This window comes from Pollachius pollachius, assembly GCF_949987615.1.
Source record: "Pollachius pollachius genome assembly, chromosome: 4".
Classification (NCBI taxonomy): Eukaryota; Metazoa; Chordata; class Actinopteri; order Gadiformes; family Gadidae; genus Pollachius; species Pollachius pollachius.
The window spans coordinates 29,361,158-29,380,049 of record NC_136937.1 but is presented as its reverse complement, the minus strand read 5'-3'; the positions used below and the strand labels follow the sequence as shown (position 1 = coordinate 29,380,049).

The following is an 18,892-nucleotide window of genomic DNA, read 5'->3' as shown; positions in this document are numbered from 1 at the left end:
GTTCCAAATTTAAATCAACTTCTGTTCCTCAACCCACTCTTTTATGAAGCTTGATTATTTGTTGTTTGCCAGTGAGACCCCGGCTCCATTCTGAATGACAGATCAATTTACAGGTCTGGAGAAGTGCGCGCGTCTGTGCGTGTTTGTGTGCGTCTCCTCGAGCCTCCTCCCCACGTCCCCCGACTTCTTCGGGTCGTACGTTAACATCGCGGCGCCATTACGGAGAGGCCGAGACTGGCGTATAAACAAATGATCGGAGGTGGGGGGGCTGTGGGTTTTTGTTCTCCATAAAACACTTTTTATCGTTTGTATTTCTGATCTTTGTGATCTCGCATTCGTGATCTACGTGGAGTCAAAGCAAGACCTCCCCCCCTCCCTCCCTTCCCTTCTCCCCTCCCCTTCCTTCCTTACCTCAGCCCTCCCCTTCCCACTGCCTTCCTCCAAACAATTCCCCCTCCCCTTCCTCACCCCCTCCCCCCCCTTCCTCCCTCCTCCCCCCAGTCCCACCCCCCCACAAAGATAATTCCCAATCTTTGTGATCTTGCGTTTGTGATCTACGTGCAGCCAAAAGAAGACCTCCCCCTTCCCCCTCCCTCCCTTTCTACCTTCCTCCCCGCTCCATCCCCCATCACCTCCTCCCTCCCTCCCTCCCCCCCTTCCTCCATCCCCCCCACCATCACTCCCCCCCGCCCGACACCCCCCTCACCAACCACAACTTCTGATTGCGTGCTGCCAACTCACAACCCACTCCCTTCATGAGGTTGTGTGTTTCACGGAGACGCTGCTCCTCCCCCGCACGCACAAAAAAAACATCAGTGGCGTATCCTCAAATGCGCGCCGCGGGACACGGATGATGACAGACTGTGCGGCCAAGCGTGCGCCGAACGAACCCACCGGCAGGCAGCAGCCGACGACAGTGGCGGCGGCGGCGGGCATGATGATGATATCTCGCGCCAGATGAGGATCAGACGCACGCAGGAAATGAGAAGCTCAGCCCTCAGCCCGTTTGACGGTAGTGGACAGCAGAGGAAATAACAGAGGAACGCCCCAAAGCAACCCCCGAGGGTTGTATCGTTTTATTTATGTTTTTGTGGCCCGCGACAGTAGATCTCCATCAGAGCTCCGCCTGCATTCAAAGAGAAGCCGTCAGTGATCAGTGGCTCAGTCAGCTTTAATTCCTCGTTAGCAAGTGCCAAAGTGTTAACCCAGACTTGGCACAAAGCAGTAGGCCGACACCATTGTTAGGGAAATAAGGAGTCAAAATCGCAAACCTTTTCTTAGAAATAATAAAACGTATTATTATCATAAATCGGTTGAGGAGGGAGCTGAAAACCCACAAGAGGAAATGCCTCTTTATCGTCACAGTAGCGGAGTGTGTTCCTCAGTGTGTACCTCTGGGTTCACATTAGTGAGCTGTTGGAGTCAGAGGTTCCCTGACCACCAGGGACCACCAAACCAGGGCTTTAGCTTTTCAGTGAAAGCTTAGCATTTATTTAGCTAAGCATCGTCTTAGCATTTCTTCGCATTTGTGTCCACAAACGCGTCGTTTTAACGAGGTCTTCTCTTGATATCAACGTCCCGGTGAACACATCACGTCACAATAAGGGTTTAGTAGTAGTTTGCTGTTGGCTTTGAATGATATGGAAGTCTGTTCGCACAAAAAGGATCTTGATCAGACCTTTTCTAACCTCTTGAATTACAATTTTCTCAGATTAGATTTGGCATAAAATATCTATCTCTCTCTGTCTCTCTATTTCTCTCTCTCGCTCTCTCTCTCGCTGTCTCATGCAAACAAGCGCGCACGCACACGCAAACCCACACGCACACGTAAACCCACACGCACACGCAAACCCACACGCACATGCACACGCAGACACACCAGCTAAAAATAAATCGACCTATTAACTTTAAGAACACATTGAATGCTCTCACACAAGGAGTGGTTGTATTATTAGATGATTTATCGCTGATCATCATAAACCCAGCTCAGACAGCATTAGTCAAAAGTTTGGACATGGATATTTAATGATCACTTTATTTCAGAAATTCTGTCCGACATCGACACTAAAGTCCATTTAGATGGTTAATTTAGTATTTTTTAGGCAGATTGGAGCTAAGGCTCTGCGTTGCTAACAAGCTTAATGACTTACAAAGGCAGCTGTATTGAATGTTTGAGGCTGCATCCAACATTTTAGATTCTTTATTAACATAATTAACATGGACGACGATTGTTTCCACTTTGCTCAAAGCACAACAGAATATAAAATATCAAATCACTATCACCCGTCCCTCACTGGTGATCAAACTATAACCACTTCATGTATCACATTAAGGGTTCCCTTTTAGGGATGCTCAATCTTTTATAGAGTGAAATAAATTAAAAAAGTTAAATACAGTTAATTTCCAAAGGCACAGTGTTCGTCTCTTGAGGACAGTATGCCACAACAAGTTTCTTATTGTAAACCTCATGAGCTAAAATATATAGCAGCCACTTCTACAAAGCAACTATCCTGTTCCTTTAGCGCTCTCTCTTTAATATTATTATGGCCATGCTGGAAATCTATTTTTATTGTGCTATATTGTTTATTATATTGTGAGTCCTATTTTCATTGGTCTATTTGCGTTGCTATTTCTGTTTTATCGTGTGCTGCTGTTTGTGTTAGGCCAGCAGATGGCTCTACCCAGACTGATTCATTGAATTGAATTAATCAGAATTCTCTCATCCCCTTCTCCTTCCTCCTCCTCCTCCACCACCTCCTCTTCCTACACCTCCTCCTCATCCAAACTCCTCCTCCCCCACCTCCCCCCACCACCCACTCTCCTACTCTATTTCCGACCTCGTAACTCCTCTTCCTCCTTCCAACCCTTCTCCTCCTGCTCCCACCTCCTCCTCTGTCCTCTTCCTCCTCCTCCTTCTCCATCTCCCACTACCTCCCCTGGCCTTCTCCTCCTCCTTCTCCACGACCCCCAACTCCTTTTCTTCTACTTTATCTCCTACTCCCTCCTCTTCCTGACCCCTCCTCAAACCCTACCTCCCACGCCTCCTCTTCCTCCTTCCAACCCTCCTACTCCTCCTGTTTCCACCTCCTCTTACCTCTTCCTCTTCCTCATACCCAACTCCCATTACTTCCTCCTCCTGCTCCTCCTCCTCCTCCCCCTCCTCCCACCTGCTCCTCCTCCTCCTGCCACCACCTCCCACCTCCTCTTCCTCCTCCTCCTCCTCCTCCTCCTCCTCCTCCATCCACAGGAGGAGCTGGCCCGTCTGCTAGCCCTGCAGCCCCAGGTGGAGCTCCTGCAGGAGCGGCTGCGGGCGCTGAAGGAGTTCAAGGAGAGCGAGGAGGACCCCTCGGCCTTCATGGACGCCGACGTCTCCGCCCTAGAGGAGCACTTCCAGGAGGTGCTGGACGAGCTGCGGGCGAGAGAGCAGCAGCTGACACTGGGTGAGAGAGAGGTTGGCTCCGCCGTGCCTCCATGGTAACCCACGGAAAGCAAACCTTCATCGCAAAAGAAGGTTTCAGGCGTTTTTAAAACGCGTGGGGTTTTTCATTTGATACATCCCTATAATGTATAGCATGTTCCCCCAGGGTTTTATTCCTACTTTTCTCCGTGGTTCCTGTTTTACTTGTATTATTTTTCCAAAGGCGACGTTGTTATTTCTGCTTTGTTTCGTTTTTTTCCCGACTGCTTTGGCAGCATAAATGTTTGTTTAGAGTTGGGTTGCATGGAGCAGACGGTTGCGTCGGTGCGTTGGAGTCTGGCATGCACGCAGAGTCTGCAGCTCCCTTCTTTTGTCTTTCTAGCTGTCTTATCTGCAAATGCACCCGCACACAAACGCACACACACACACAAACACGCACACACACTCACATACACACATACTCGCAGCAACACTCCCTCATAGACGCATACACCAACAAACACAGATACACACACATGTACACGCAGAGAAACGCACACACACACACACACACACACACACACACACACACACACACACACACACACACACAAGGTCGAGAAGGGATAGAAGGATGGAGAAATTGAGAGGAAGACATGCAAAGACACTTACACATATTTTCAGTTGGGAATGAGAGAGTTGGAGATTTTTAAAAACGTACTTTATTTACATACATGTGAGGAAATTAATATTAATATAGTTCAACAAAAACATTTAAACTTCAGCAAACATTACACACATATTGCCTTATGAGTTATGCCTGCTGAGGTTACAAAAGGAACATACACGTTCTCTCCAAACCTTCAGTGAGCAGCAGATGTTCCTCTCCCACAGAGACGATGCCACCCCTGTTCAGTGAAATCCTTCAGGTTACTCATCGCTTTGTAAAACCAGAAGTCTAGTCTCTGGACCTCACCATAGCAACAAACAATGTAAACACCTCCGGACATCTCCCTCTCCCCACCGTTCTCTTCCTGCTTTTATAACCGCTCCGTTTTGTCGTTCCTTCAAGGAAACACTAGTTTCCATTTTGATGAGTTGAACCGGCTGTAACCAGCTCCAGGAGTAAAAACAGCTCTCCTCATTAAAACATGTGAACAATCTTCTTTTTGCAACATACTTAAAACCAAGTGTTATACAGCCGGTGTGCTGAGGAAATTGTTTTTTCTTCTGTGTCATAGAAAGGACACCGTGTTGGAATTGGATTTAAAATATGAATAAAATAGTGAACGCGTGAGTCATGGGAAATTCTCTCACTGGAGATCGGCTGCTCTGTTGTTCAAAGGGGGCTCATACAACCCCCCCCTTTGACCTTTCCTCGTGTGGTCCTCTATTCTCAACTAGTCTCTCCAAACTGTATCTCTACTGCCTCTTGACCTATCCCTGTTGAGGGCTTCCGCACAGTTCATAGAGTGGCTTGCTCTTCACCATATACAGATAGATTTGTCCCTCCTTGAAAACCACCCCAAAATGGCGTGAAAACACGTTAAAACTCCACTGCAGAACTCCTCCACATTGTTCCGTCTGTCTTCAAACCACAGAGTTCAGAAGGTCTCTGGTGTGTCGGGCTGACGTTAGAGTTGGAAAAGAAGCGGCTGCTTTAGTGTGATCGAGTCTGGGACCTGCAGCCTCTTCCACCGGTCCCAGTGGTACGCTCCCAGTGGAACACTGGTCTCTAGGAAAGGCCCGGCTCCGTGGATCAGGGGTTTCCTTCAGTAGCCGGAATAGCGATGCTGTCGGTGGTAACCTTTGTTCCATTTTAAAAAAGACAGTGGGATTTAAACAGACCATTGTAAAATGGTGGTGAACCGCACCGCTTCAAAAGACAATATCCATTAAAAGCAGTGTATAGGTCCTTAGCCGATGGCTCTTCTAAAGATGATGCTTGCCACTTGCCTCCACACTTAACCATTGGCCCTGTGAGATACAGGCTTAGATAGATACGCATGCTCTTATCAAACGGCCATCTTTGCCACGGCCAAAATTTTTGTTTCCCCAAATAAATCGTATTCAAAATGATCCACCCTTACTTTAAAAGCTAAGGTAAGCTCCCCGTTTCTATCGGTAAGGCTTGTGTAAAACCTTCCGTCTGTGAGATGTTTAATCAGGGGCCACTTGCAACCTGAAGCCATCTATTTAATGGGTGGAACTATTAACCGTTATAGTGAAACTATAACTTTTCCGTGTCTAGACAGTCCTCTAACCAGTAGATCCTCATGGATAAAGGCGGGGGATGTTTGACCCCATAACACGATTTGTGGGTTTAGCGGAAGGGCAGCGCCGCTACAGCTATGGAAGTACTATCATTAACAGTGACGCCATTCTTTCTTATACAACCGCGCGATTCATTCATTTAGATTAAACGCTGTCTGAGCCGAAAGTCTCTGCTACAGAACACGGGAAAACCGTGAGATTTTAAAGCTGCTTTTGGTCAAATCGATCATTTTGCTAAACACACACCGCACCCACGGCCGCCAGCGAGCGCTGGCTGGGCCTCACACACACACTCGGCTAACTACACTTTCTGTGTCTACACACACACACACACACACACACACACACACACACACACACACACACACACAATACCTTAAGCCCAATACTAGAATTAAACAAATATGCAAGACATAAAAGGATAGAGAGAAAAGAGAGAGAGAGCGAGAGAGAGAGCGAGAGAGAGATTGAGAAAGAGGGAGATGACGCTGTGTAAAGAAATGAGGCGATATGTACAGAGGAAAGGATGAAGGATAAACAAAGAGTGGGAAGGAGAGAGCAGGAAGAGAGAGAGATGTGGATGGGGACACTGACAATGGAAAAGGAGATTAAGAAATGTTGTTATGGTTAGATGCCTTCCCCTGGGCCAGGGTAGACAGAGAAAGGGAGCGAGGGAGAAGGGAGAGAGAGATAAATAGAGAGAGCAATCGGGAGAGGAGGGGATGGGACAGACTTTTTTTCCTCATGCCACACACGCACACCATACACACAGTACAGCTAAACACACGCTTGCACGTACACGCACACACACACGCACCCACACACACTCTGGCAGAGACACACACACGCAGACATTCTCTGACACACTCACCTACACACCGGTTCAAATATAACGTTCATTGGACATGGAGCTGGCAGACTTGCGTGTGCGTGTGCACGTGCGCGCAGCGTGTGGCTCCTCAGGGCTTTAGGAAGACACAGTGGATATAGGAGTGAATGTTAAAGAAAGAAGAGAGTTTTAGATATTTAAATGACGTTATTCCTCTTTCTCTCTCTCTCTCTCTCTCTCTCGCTCTCTCTCTCTCTCTCTCTCTCTCTCTCGTCTGTGCCACTGTCTATTGCTCCCTCCCTTTTCCTTCTGTTTTCCTTTGTCTTCATCACTCTTATTTTTTATCTTTCTCTTTGTATGTTTGCCAGTTTCTCTCTCTTTAATACTTCTCTCTCTCTCTCGCTCTCGCTCTCGCTCTCTCTCTCTCCCTCTTTCTCTATCTCCCCTATCTTTCTCTTTCTCTCTCTATGTCTCTCTCCCACTCTCTTTCTGTGTTTGCGTCTCAGTCTCAACTGAATGGACAAAAGATTATATTGGCGCAACCAATCAATTTAAAAGTTTCATTTTGCCAAAGCCAATCCATGATACACCAGTGAACGAATAAACAAAACTAATAATGAACCTCTCTCTCAATTCAATTCAATTCAATTCAAAAAAGCTTTATTGGCATGAGATATATACATTTGCATTGCCAAAGCTGGTGAACAATAAAATAAACAGCGTTATGAAATAAAAAGTAAAAGGGTAAGGTATATATTATAATAATAATAAGTATGAACCGTTAAATACAAAATATCTATACATATCAAATGTTATAATATAAAAGTACTTTAAAAAGTAAAATGTGCGATATTATAAAAATTCTTGTAGAAACACAAGTTAAAGATACACTCTAAATACACAGTATTTACATCACGGAGGATTAGTGCAATTATTGTGTGCAGAGTGAGTCCAGGGGGACGAGTCTACGGGGAGTTTGAGGTCCTTCTCTCATCACGACAGGTGACGAATCTTGCTGCTGCGTTCGCACATTGTTGTATTTCTCCCAACAGGTATGGCACTTTGAGCATCTGGAGTGTCTTTGTAATCTCTCCTACCCCCCCTCTCTAGTGCTGGAGAGCCTTCCACCTGCACGTTACAAGGAGACCATCTCCACGCTGTTGGCATGGTTGCAGCAGTGCGAGGCCAAGCTAGCCATCCCATCCACGGCCGTGACAGAGTATCCCGTCATGGAGCAGAGACTGCGGGACGTGCAGGTAAGCACACTCACCGGCTTTTCTTTTTATTCTTTGACCTGGGTCGCCGAAGACAAGCACACTCTCTTCCCAAGAGATACCGGAGGAGTATACCCTGATGTGTCGGGGTGGAGATCATGGCTAGGGCCGACGTAGTAACTGACCGGCATGCTAACGTAGCAATTCACTAGCATGTTACTTCACTACAGAAAAGGTAACCTTGTTGACAGGGGTTCTCGCGTCACGACGGAACACCTGGATGTAGGGGCTCAAAATGTGCGTTTTTTGGAGTGAGAGAGAGGGGGCGGGACTTCCGGACAAGTTTCGGAGTAAGTGATAACCGTTTAAGTTGAATAGGTTTTGCCGTGAGAGAGTGGGAGGGACTTCCTATATAGAGTCGATATCCGTTTCTGAGGCGTGTTTTGGATATCATTGTCAAATTCGCAGTTTATAGAATGCCATATTTATTCTCATCGTCGTTGTCGTGGTTCTACTTGTTTATTTGTTCATCCTCTCACTCTGGAGACTGTTAACATAAACTCACGTGCATACCTCATAGAACGAAAGTGAGCTGAGATTGCCTTATGGTAGACCGGATAAGTGAAACAATTCATGACCTTCTGCTGGCTTCTCGCAGCCTACAGCAAAGTTACAGAATGTTGTTGTCCTCTTAATTCCGAGTAGACGGCTAGAATTATTAATACCTTGAGTTGATAAAGGTTTTTTATACTGATTTATTAATAAGCCTGTGGTTCAGCACCGATATTCTCACGTGATGAAGATTCAAGAATTATTTTGAAGGGTTTCAATTTAGTCGAGACAAATTAATGTTGGCTGTTGCCATGCTGAAAATGATAAGGGTACGGTAATGTGGTTTGGATTATTTCAAAGGCAACAGAGTTTGTTTTCCATAAATCCTAAATCATGAATCATTTCCCTAAATCTTAATGAAAGTTTTCATGTTAGGGGGCATCTCATTAAACCCCTTCGGGTCTTTTTGGCCAAACTTTACCGTTCCTCGAGGTGAGGGAGGAAAAGTGTGTGTGTGGGGGGGTTGGTGGTGGTTAGGGGGAGGAGGGTCCCCACGCCTCAAAGCGAAAGGTCAGCCCTAATCCAACACACTAATGGATCTACTTCCACCTGCATAAGCGCCGGTAGCGTCCCCCTCGGACCGCCAGAGTCCATTCACGCGACCGCCGTTAGCGCTCCCAGGGGAAGCTCTCTCGCTATTACAGTGAAGCGGCGTAATTCCGTAATTGTTTTTTTTACTGCCGGTGATAAAAGTTATACGGCCGCTACCGGAGGGAGATTTCCCAGGGGGCCATCTGCCCTGGGTACGGAGATTGGGTGCTTTACTATGTGACAGTGGAAGACAGGAAGTTGAAAACAGGAAGTGGAGTAAAAGGAGGTTGGAACAGGAAGTATGAACTAGAAAGTAGGCGGCGTTTGGGGGCTTAGTCACCATATCCCCAAACTGCCCCAGAATGGCTGCCCGTAAAAACCTTTAGTAAATGAAAGAGTGTCAATAGTGTTCCCAAACTTTTAGTAAGTAAAAAAACTAACCCTATCCCCAAACTGCCCCAGAATGGCTGCCCGTAAAAACCTTGAGTAAATAATAGAGTGTGAATAGTGTTCCCAAACTTTAGTAAGTAAAAGAGTGTAAAATAGTGTTTCCAAACCTTGAGTAAAGGACAGAATACAGGGCAGCGTTTCTGATCTCTGTCAACAGGGGACCCACTTAGCCAGCCTAAAATGCATATGAGGTCGCGGGAGACTGCTGGCTTATGAACGGTAGATATTTGACGGTATAATCTACATTTAAAATGTTCAGAAAGTATTAAGGTCTATTTTATACAAAAGTGTTGATTCACAGCCTCAAGTAATGTAAGACTTTAATACAGGGTAGTTGATATTACAGGCAATTTTCTGAACTCAAAATATGGAGTCTGTGGCCAGGCAAGCAGGCTCACGTTTTAAGTGTCCAACAGGCTGACGTTTCAATGGTCAAGCAGAGTAACGTTTTAAGCGTCCAGCAGGGTGAAGTTAAATAAGGGTTAGCATGGTTCGTTAGCATCAGTTGCACGTCAAAAACATTGGAGTGAATTGAACGGACCCAGTCTATATAGGATACATAAACCGCCAGGAAAGGTTTATTCTGCGCTACGGTTGAGCCACCCGGAAGTTTGCTTCAAACTAAGCAGATTAGAGGAATCAATAAAGCATCAAGACAGTCTGTTTACCGTTGCTCGACCAATCGGGCCTTCTGTCTCTGAAACAAGTCAGACATCAATTCATCATGCTGGGGATTACTGCTGTTGCCATCCTGTGTGTGTGTGTGTATGCGTGTGTATGTGTCTGTGTGTGTGGGTGGCTGTGCAGTTTGTGTGTGCTTGTGCGTGTCAACGAAATGCACAGTACATAAGGCGAAGATATTGATACACAAATGCAACACACTCAAGCATAGGCACAGAGAAGCGTGTGTGCATGAACTCAAACACACACGCACACACACACACACACACACACACACACACACACACACACACACACACACACACACACACACACACACACACACACACACACACACACACAGCCAATGAAAGACACGCCTCGTGTTCAGCTTCATCATAATCATCATCATCATCATCAGCAGCTTCAATCAGAGTTCATTGACAAGATCTTTTAGGTTGAACGTATTTAAGTGCAGATCCAATCTGAAACTCTTCAATTCAAGGTCACACCGTGTGTGTGTGTGTGTGTGTGTGTGTGTGTGTGTGTGTGTGTGTACGCTGGGCTTATTTTAACCAGGATAATGGTGTTTTAGAGAAGGGGTGGCATGCGATCAGCCTTATAGCTAGAGTTTAATTAAAGTTGATTGAGGATAATAATTAGAAATGAATTCTGCATGCTGATCAGCCCAGAGAGAGAGAGAGAGAGAGAGATAGAGAGAGAGAAGGGGGAGGGAAAGAGAGAGGAGGTGGAGGGAGAGAGAGGTGAAGAGAAGGGGAGAGAGAGAGAGAGAGAGAGAGAGAGAAGGGGGAGGGAAAAAGAGAGGAGATGGAGGGAGAGAGGTGAAGAGAAGGAGAGAGAGAGAGAGCCTGTGTCCTTTGCCTTATTGTTTTACTATATGCTAAGTGTCCTAATATTCATGCATAAGTGAGGACGGTAGCCTAGTGGCTGTTTTACCACTGCTCCATAATGACCTGTTTCTGTATTCACTATCCAGCCCCAACCTGCTCCTTAATGCCGTCTCTATGTACTGTCTAACCCCTAGCTGCTCCTTAATATCGTCTCTCTGTACTATCTAGCCCCTAGCTGCTCCTTAATGACTAGTGTTTGTGTTCACTGTCTAAATCCTACCTGTTCCTTAGTGACCTCTCTCTGTACTGTCTAACCCCCTACCTCCTTCTTAATGACCTGTCTCTGCATTCATTATCAGTCACTCTGAGTATCAAAATTCAGTTTGAGGGGGGCAAAGGGGAGGGTCATAAAATTGGCACATATTTACACCTTTAAAATATGTTAATATATTTACATATATTTTGCTAATGGTTCCCCATTTGACTAAACAGGTAAGCAATCATGAACAAGCACACACATACACACACACACACACACATGCACATTTTTTTCAGTCGTTACACCTGCAGTCTGGATCTCCCTCTCTATCTCTGTCTCTCTCTCTCTCTCTCTCTCTCTCTCTCTCTCTCTCTCTCTCTCTCTTGCTCTCGTTCTCACTCTCTCTCTTGCTCTCTCTCTCTCTTTCTCTCTCTCCCCTCATTCTATCCCCTTTCTTTCCAGCCCCTAGAGAGGACCAGTTCCTGCTCCTCAAAATATCTCTGAACTTGGACCTTTCACTCCTTCACCCCAGTGCCCGCCTCTCCACTCTCCCTCTCTTTGTCGCCTCAGAGAGCAGCCCTGTTAGGGTCATACTAGAGAGAGAGAGAGAGAGAGAGAGAGAAGGGAGATGGAGAGAGAGAGAGAAGGGAGATGGAGAGAGAGAGAGAAGGGAGATGGAGAGAGAGAGAGAAGGAGAGAGAGAGACATATTATCGTTTTACACCGCTGGGGTTTGCATCAGAGAAGGGTCGGGACACCACCTGCAGATTGGTTCACATGAAGATGTTAGAGTCGTGCATCCCTGCTGTCTGTGTGGGAATGTGTGTGTGTGTGTGTGTGTGTGTGTGTGAGACAGTATGTGATTTTGTGTGGGAGTGACTGGTTGTGTGTGTAAGTGAGCTTGACTGTGTGTGTGTGTGTGTGACACAGTGGTTGTGTGTTTGAAGGTGTGTTTGTGTGTGTGTGAGTAACTTTAAGTGTTTGTGTGTGTCTGACACAGTGCTTGTGTACGTGTGTGTGTGATCGTGTGTGTGTATGTGTGCGTGAGATAATCACTTTTTGTATTTGCGCGTGTGTGTGTGTGCATTTGACACAGTGCTTGTGTCTGTGTGTGTGTAAATCTCTCTATGTGTGTGTGTTTTCTTATTTGTGTGTGTTTGAATGTGTGGAAGAGTGTGTATGTCTGTGTGGGAGGAGGTACAATGGGATTTCTAACCTTTGATTCTCTCAGACAGTCACTCATACGGGCTGCGGTTCAATTTAAATGATGTACCATTTCCGAAATCCTTAGGGATTAGAAATGCCATCACGCCAATACCGTTAGCTATTCTGTTCCTATTATAAGTACACACATATATATATGTAAATGTATCTGTACTGTTGTGTGTGTACCCTATGTGTGTATATTGACATGAACAAGCAAATTGCTATTTTATTTTCGTGTCCTGCCAACTTGTGGCCCAGCCCACATTGGATGACATGACACATCGATATTCAAACTAAAGCCGTCCAGACATAACAACCCGAAGCGTCACAAGAGGATACAGAGCGACACACACACACAGGAAACCCAGACCATTTTACTTGTACTTCCCCCCCCTTATCATTGAATCAAGCCTTTTAGGGAAATGGGGCAAATGCAATTACATTGGAATGGAGCCATTCCTGGTGGGTGCTTAATCTGAGACAACTTCTGCCAAAATCGGTCCTTTGGTTTCATTTGAATCCTGATATCCCCCCTCTCTGTTGTTCTCTGCCATTCTATCCATCCTATCCCATCCATGTCTGTCCATCTGTCCACCTGTCTGCCTGTCCGTCCGTCCATCCGTCTCTCTGCCTGTCCTCCCTCAGGTCCTCCAGGGGGCGCTGACGGATCACCAGGGCGAGGTGGACTACCTGACCGCCGCCGTGGAGCAGGTCTTCCAGAAGGCTCCGGCAGACATCAGCCAGAGGTAGTACCTCACCCACGTAGCGACCCCCGGGCTCGATTCCCTATGGCTACATGTACATGACATACATACATGCCCTCTTTTCTCCAGCGCAACTTCCCTGTCTCCCGTCGCTGGGCTCTCCATAAAGTGCAGACACAAGCAACAGACATGAAACCCATCCTAACCACGCAGCCCTCCTTCTGTAGTCAACCCATCCTGTCTCTCTTCAGCCACCCTCACACTTGCAGAGTTCTGTATCCTTCTCTCTCTCTCTCGCTCTCTCTTTCTCTCTCTCTCTCTCTCTCTCTCTCTCTCTCTCTCTCTCTCTCTCTCTCTCTCTCTCTCTCTCTCTCTCTCTCTCTCTCTCTCTCTCTCTCTCTCTCTCTCTCTCTCTCTCTCTCTCTGCCTTTCGCTGTATCACTGTCTCTCTCGCTGTATCTCTGTCTCTCTCGCTGTATCTCCCTCTCACCATGCAGGGACCATCTCTTGACATGGTTCCTCCGGGCTATATCAATTAGGATGATATAGCATGCATAGCATACATGATGATTATTCCATTGGAAAACTGAAATACGGCCGCTATAGAATGGTCGAAATGCACATCTTGCTGTTTCTAGGGTCATTCCACATAGCTTATCATTTTCCGTAGTTAAATATGGCAATCGATCAATGGATTTACCATTTTAACTATGGTTTTGAGGTACGGCTGATGCTTTAATCCCAAGGGATTTACAGTATATTACGTTAAGAAAGAGGTAGGGGTTAGAGCATGTCACTCTAGGATGACTACAATTAAGACTGCAGGCACGAGGGATCGAACCTACTACCTTTTAGACTGGACGTCGATCACCTCAGCAACCTTACACTGTTCTTCCTCCAAGCCCAATGTTTAAACTGAATACAAAAACGCCAACAGAGCCTTTTGTCCTAGCGAAAAGATCATTGAATATTGATACTCTTTATCTGAAATCAGTGATCAGATCCATAACACACACGCAGACACACACACGCGCGCACACACAAACACAAAAAAACACATACAAATACACACTCACACAAAAATGGACAGACAAAACACACACTCCTACACACAAACACACACATACACACATAAAATCGCACACACCCCCAAGCGCCTATATCTAGTTCCGCCTCCCTCATTTTCCTGGTTTTCCTTGTCTTGATGCGTGGGTGCGTTGCGGGAACGGCGTGTGTGGCTGGTGACCAGGTACCGGCTGGAGATGGACGCCATCATGGCCCGCTGGAAGCGTCTGGCCGCCACGCTGGAGGACAACGCCCAGAAGATCCAGGAGCTCATGGCCAAGCTCATGCAGTTTGAGGTGAGTGGGCCGGCCGGTGTGTGGGGGGGGGATCTGGACTGGTGGGAATCTTATACTTAAAGTACTTTGTACTGGTGGGACTTTGGACTGGTGGATCTTTGGACTGGTAGAACTTATGACAAAAAAATAATAATAATGTATAATGTCTCTGTCTGTCTCTCTACCTGTGTGTGTGTGTGTGTGTGTGTGTGTGTGTGTGTATCTTTCTCTTTCTCCGTCTCTCTCTTTTCCGTCTGTCCATGTCTGTCCTGTTTTCTTCTATTTCCTATCCCTCCCTTACAATATCGCTCCTTCTCTGTCTATGCCTTTCTATCTCTCTTTCCATTCCTCTCAATCCTTCCTCTCTCGCCCTCCGTCCCTCGCTCTCGCCCTCCATCCCCCTCTCTCTCCCTTCCTTCCTCTGCCCATACACCTCCGTCTCCATCTCTCTCTCTCTCTCTCTCTCTCTCTCTCTCTCTCTCTCTCTCTCTCTCTCTCTCTCTCTCTCTCTCACCCTCCGTCTCCATCTCTCTCTCTCTCTCTCTCCCTCCCTATTTCTACCTTGCCCTGCGTCTTCCCCCCCCCCCCAACAGAACGACGTGACCACCCTGAAGAAGTGGATGGCGGACGTGGACGTCTTCCTGAACGAGGAGTGGCCCGCGCTTGGGGACTCGGAGGCGCTGGAGAAACAGCTGGAGCAGTGCACTGTACGTACCCCCCCGCAGGGCCCGCCTACCCTGTCCTGATGGGTCGACGGTCGGCCAATCAGGACAGGGTGCACAAAATGACAGAGGAGGAAGAGAGAGGAGGAGAAGGTAGGAGAGAGGAGTAGGTAAAAAAAGAGGAGGAGAAGGTGAGAGAGGAAAGAGGGAGAGAGGAGAGAGGGAGAAGATTGGTCCTGATTGGTCAGAGGTCAGCCAATCGTGGACTCGGCGCACAAATGACCACGCCCTGTTCTCGCTTTTTAACATCAGTTAACGAGCGACGATGAAAGGCCTTCACTTCTGGAAAATTCGGCATCGATGAGCGAGAGTTTGCTAATGAAGTCGTATTTGAGTTCATCTCACAGCCGAAGGAGCTATTTGATGAGGGCTTTGGATTGAACTAAAGGGGTTCCATATTTTCAGATCAGAATATTATCATCAAAAGCATATGATGATCAAAGTTGTGTCTCTGGCAAACGTACAAAGGGATGCCACAACCCTAATAAATTTGTTTTGATGTGTTTGCCGGGACTTTCTTTGACATCCTAACATGGCCGCCAGCATCGACATCCGTCTTCCGTCTGTGCTGTGTTCTGAATGGCCAGGCCCTGGTGAATGACATCCACACCATCCAACCCAGCCTCAACGGCATCAACGAGGTGGGCCTGCACCTGAAGAAGGAGGCGGAGCCGCCGTTTGCCGTGCACATCCAAAAAGAGCTTGACGACCTCAACGGCCAATGGGAGATGGTCTGCAAGCAGGTGTGTGCGTGTGTGTGCGCGTGTGTGTGTGTGTGTGTGCGTGTGTGTGTGCGCGTGTGTGTGTGTGTTTAATTTAAGGATGATACAGCTTAGAGACTTTGACGTTGTTATAAAACGTATGGTGATGTTCAAATGCACCCCATTTCCTATCTTTCCGATATGTCTTTTATTCCCTGCATTATCCACAATGCCTTTCCCTTACCCCTCTCAACGCTAGGAGGCAACCTTCTAAATATTACCGTGACACGTTTAACAAATAAATGAAAGGTATTAGAATGATCAGATTAAAGGACCAGAGGTTCATCACCAAAAAATGTTTTACAACGATGTAATTGTGTTTGAGGCTATATTATTCCTTTGATGAAGTGAATAAAATGGCAACATAAGTTCTCAACCCAAAAAACTGTTTATTGCAGATTTGAAGTGTAGAATTGTATATTCATATACATGTGTTTGTGTGTGTGCTTCTTATGTGTGTGTGTGTGTGTGTGTGTGTGTGTTTGTGTGTGATCTAATGTGTGCATGTGTGTGTGATCTAATGTGTGTGTGTTTGTGTTTGTGAACATGTGCGTGTGTTTGTGTGCATTCATGCCTGTGTGTGTGTGTGTCTGTATCTGTATTCATGCCTGTGTGTGTGTGTATTCATGCCTGTGTGTGTGTGTGTGTGTGTGTGTCTGTATCTGTATTCATACCTGTGTGTGCGTATGTGTATGTGTGTGTGATCTAATGTGTGCGTGTGTGTGTGTTTGTGAACATGTGTGTGTGTGTGTGTGTGTTTGTGTGTGTGTGTCTGTATCTGTATTCATACCTGTGTGTGCGTATGTGTATGTGTGTGTGATCTAATGTGTGTGTGTGTGTGTGTTTGTGTGCATTCATGCTTGTGTGTGTATTCATGCCTGTGCGTGTGTGTGTGTGTGTGTGTGTGTGTGTGTGTGTGTATCTGTATTCTTCATGCATGTGTGTGTCTGTATTCATGCCTGTGTGTGTGTGTGTGTGTGTGTGTGTGTGTGTGTGTCTGTATCTGTATTCATACCTGTGTGTGCGTTGTGTGTATTCATACCTGTGTGTGTGTGTGTGTGTGTGTGTGCTTGGCAGGCTTATGCTAAGAAGTGTGCCCTGAAGGGGGGTCTGGACAAGACGATGGCCCTGAGGAAGGAGATGAGGGAGATGCAGGAGTGGATCAACCAGCAGAGGAGGACTACCTGGAGAGGGACTTCACCTACAAGACCCCCGAGGAGCTGAGGCGGGCGGTGGAGGAGCTCAAGGTGTGTGTGTGTGTGTGTGTGTGTGTGTGTGTGTCTCTCATTCTGTAGTCAACCCACCCTGTCTCTCTCCAGCCACCATCAGTGGTTGAACAGTTCTGTGTCCTCGCTCTCTCTCTCTCTATCTTTCTCTCTCTCTCTATCTTTCTCTCTCTCTCTCTCTCTGTCTCTGTCTCTCTCTCTCTCTCTCTCTTTCTCTCTCCCTCTCTCTCCCTCTCTCTGTCGCTCTCTTGCTCTCTCGCTCTCTCGCTCTCCCTCTCTGTCTCTCTCGCTCTCTTGCTCTCTCTCTCTTTCTCTCGCGCTCTCTCTCTCTCTCTCTCTCTCTCTCTCTCTCTCTCTCTCTCTCTCTCTCTCTCTCTCTCTCTCTCTCTCTCTCTCTCAAAATGAAAAATGTTGTACATGCATACATACATACATACATGCATATATACATGCCTACATTCATACATACATACATATATACATTTATATGCATACATATATACTCTATGTATATTTTTCTTTGTATATATGTATATCAATCAATTTACTTGGTTCAATTTGCAGTGAAAGATCAGTGAAATCGACCCAGCGGTGTCCACAGCAGCCATTAAAGGATCATTTCTTGTTAACACGGCCAAGAAAGGGGCTGCAAAAACCGATAACAGTGCTTCAAAAAATGTGCTCTCCAGATGAAAAGATCAAATGTGATCACACACAGTAGTTTCGCCTTGTGTAAAGTTCTGATAAATCTCGACTGCAGTGTCTCTGTTTTGCCTTGCGAGTGAATTCTCTTCACGGCTGTGTTTATTGCCCTCACCCGGCAGAGTTTTATTCCCCAATTTTCATGCAAACAAGCAATTTTCGTTCTTAATGTCCTTTCTTAATGTCTCCTCATCCGTCTCTCTCTCGTCTTCCTCTCTCTCCCTGTCTTTCTTAATATAAAGTCTCTCTATCTGTATCGGCCTTTATGTAATGTATCTTTTTTTCCCTTTTCTTATCGCAATATAATTTCTCTCTCTCTCTCTCTCTCTCTCTCTCCCTCTCGGTCGTGCCCTGATGTCTCTCTCTCTCTCTCTCATTCTCTCTCTCTCTCTCTCTCTCTCTCTCTCTCTCTCTCTCTCTCTCTCTCTCTCTCTCTCTCTCTTCTCTCTCTCTCTCTCTCTCTCTCTCTCTCTCTCTCTCTCTCTCTCTCTCTCTCTCTGATGTCTCTCGTCCCCAGCGGGCCCAGGAAGAGGTTCACTCCAAGGCGCTGAAGGTCAAGCTGCTGACGGATAGCGTCAACAGCTTCATCGCCAAGGCGCCGCCTACGGCCCACGATGCATTGCGGTCAGAGCTGGACCTGCTCACAGCCAACTACCAGAGACTCTGTAGCCGCCTGGACGGGAAGTGTAAAACACTGGAGGTCTGTCTGCCTGTCCGTCTGTCCGTCTTTCTGTACATCTGTCCACCTATCTATCTGTAAGTCTGTCTGACTGTCTACCTGGCTGTCTGTCTGTCTTACCGTCCGACCTTCTGTCCGTCCCTCTGTCCGTCTGTCTACCTGTCCGTCTGTTTCTGTCCGTCTACCTGTCTATCTATCCCTATGTCTGTCTGTATCAGTCTGTCTGTTTGTCTGTCTGTCTCCCTGGCCATCAGTTTTTGTCCGTCTACCTGTCTTTCTATCCCTCTGCCTGTCTGCTGTCCATCTGTTTGTATATCTTTCTGTCTGTCGATATAATTTTATATTTTCCGGGCCCTTATGCTCATCTACTTAAGCAGATTGCTTCTTAGGTATTTCGCTCTGTATCATTTTGAGTCCCTAGGGGAAAATAATATTTAAAATAGGTACGAAAAACGTGTCAAAAATAAACTTAAAAA

At 46.5% G+C, this 18,892-nt stretch overlaps 1 protein-coding gene across 1 annotated transcript in view; it reads left to right on the top strand.

The window, feature by feature from the left end:
- Positions 1–18,394, top strand: part of LOC307075024 (dystrophin-like) — a 72,461-nt gene extending 54,067 nt beyond the window's left edge. Inside the window, exons 21-28 of the mRNA XM_079735511.1 lie at positions 3,248–3,440; positions 7,611–7,756; positions 12,928–13,028; positions 14,236–14,347; positions 14,920–15,033; positions 15,636–15,791; positions 16,887–17,056; positions 18,255–18,394. Of these exons, the coding sequence (XP_079591637.1) occupies positions 3,248–3,440; positions 7,611–7,756; positions 12,928–13,028; positions 14,236–14,347; positions 14,920–15,033; positions 15,636–15,791; positions 16,887–17,033 (969 nt within the window). The 3' untranslated portion in view covers positions 17,034–17,056; positions 18,255–18,394. The remainder of the gene's footprint in view (positions 1–3,247; positions 3,441–7,610; positions 7,757–12,927; positions 13,029–14,235; positions 14,348–14,919; positions 15,034–15,635; positions 15,792–16,886; positions 17,057–18,254) is intronic.
- Positions 18,395–18,892: the final 498 nt, after the last annotated feature.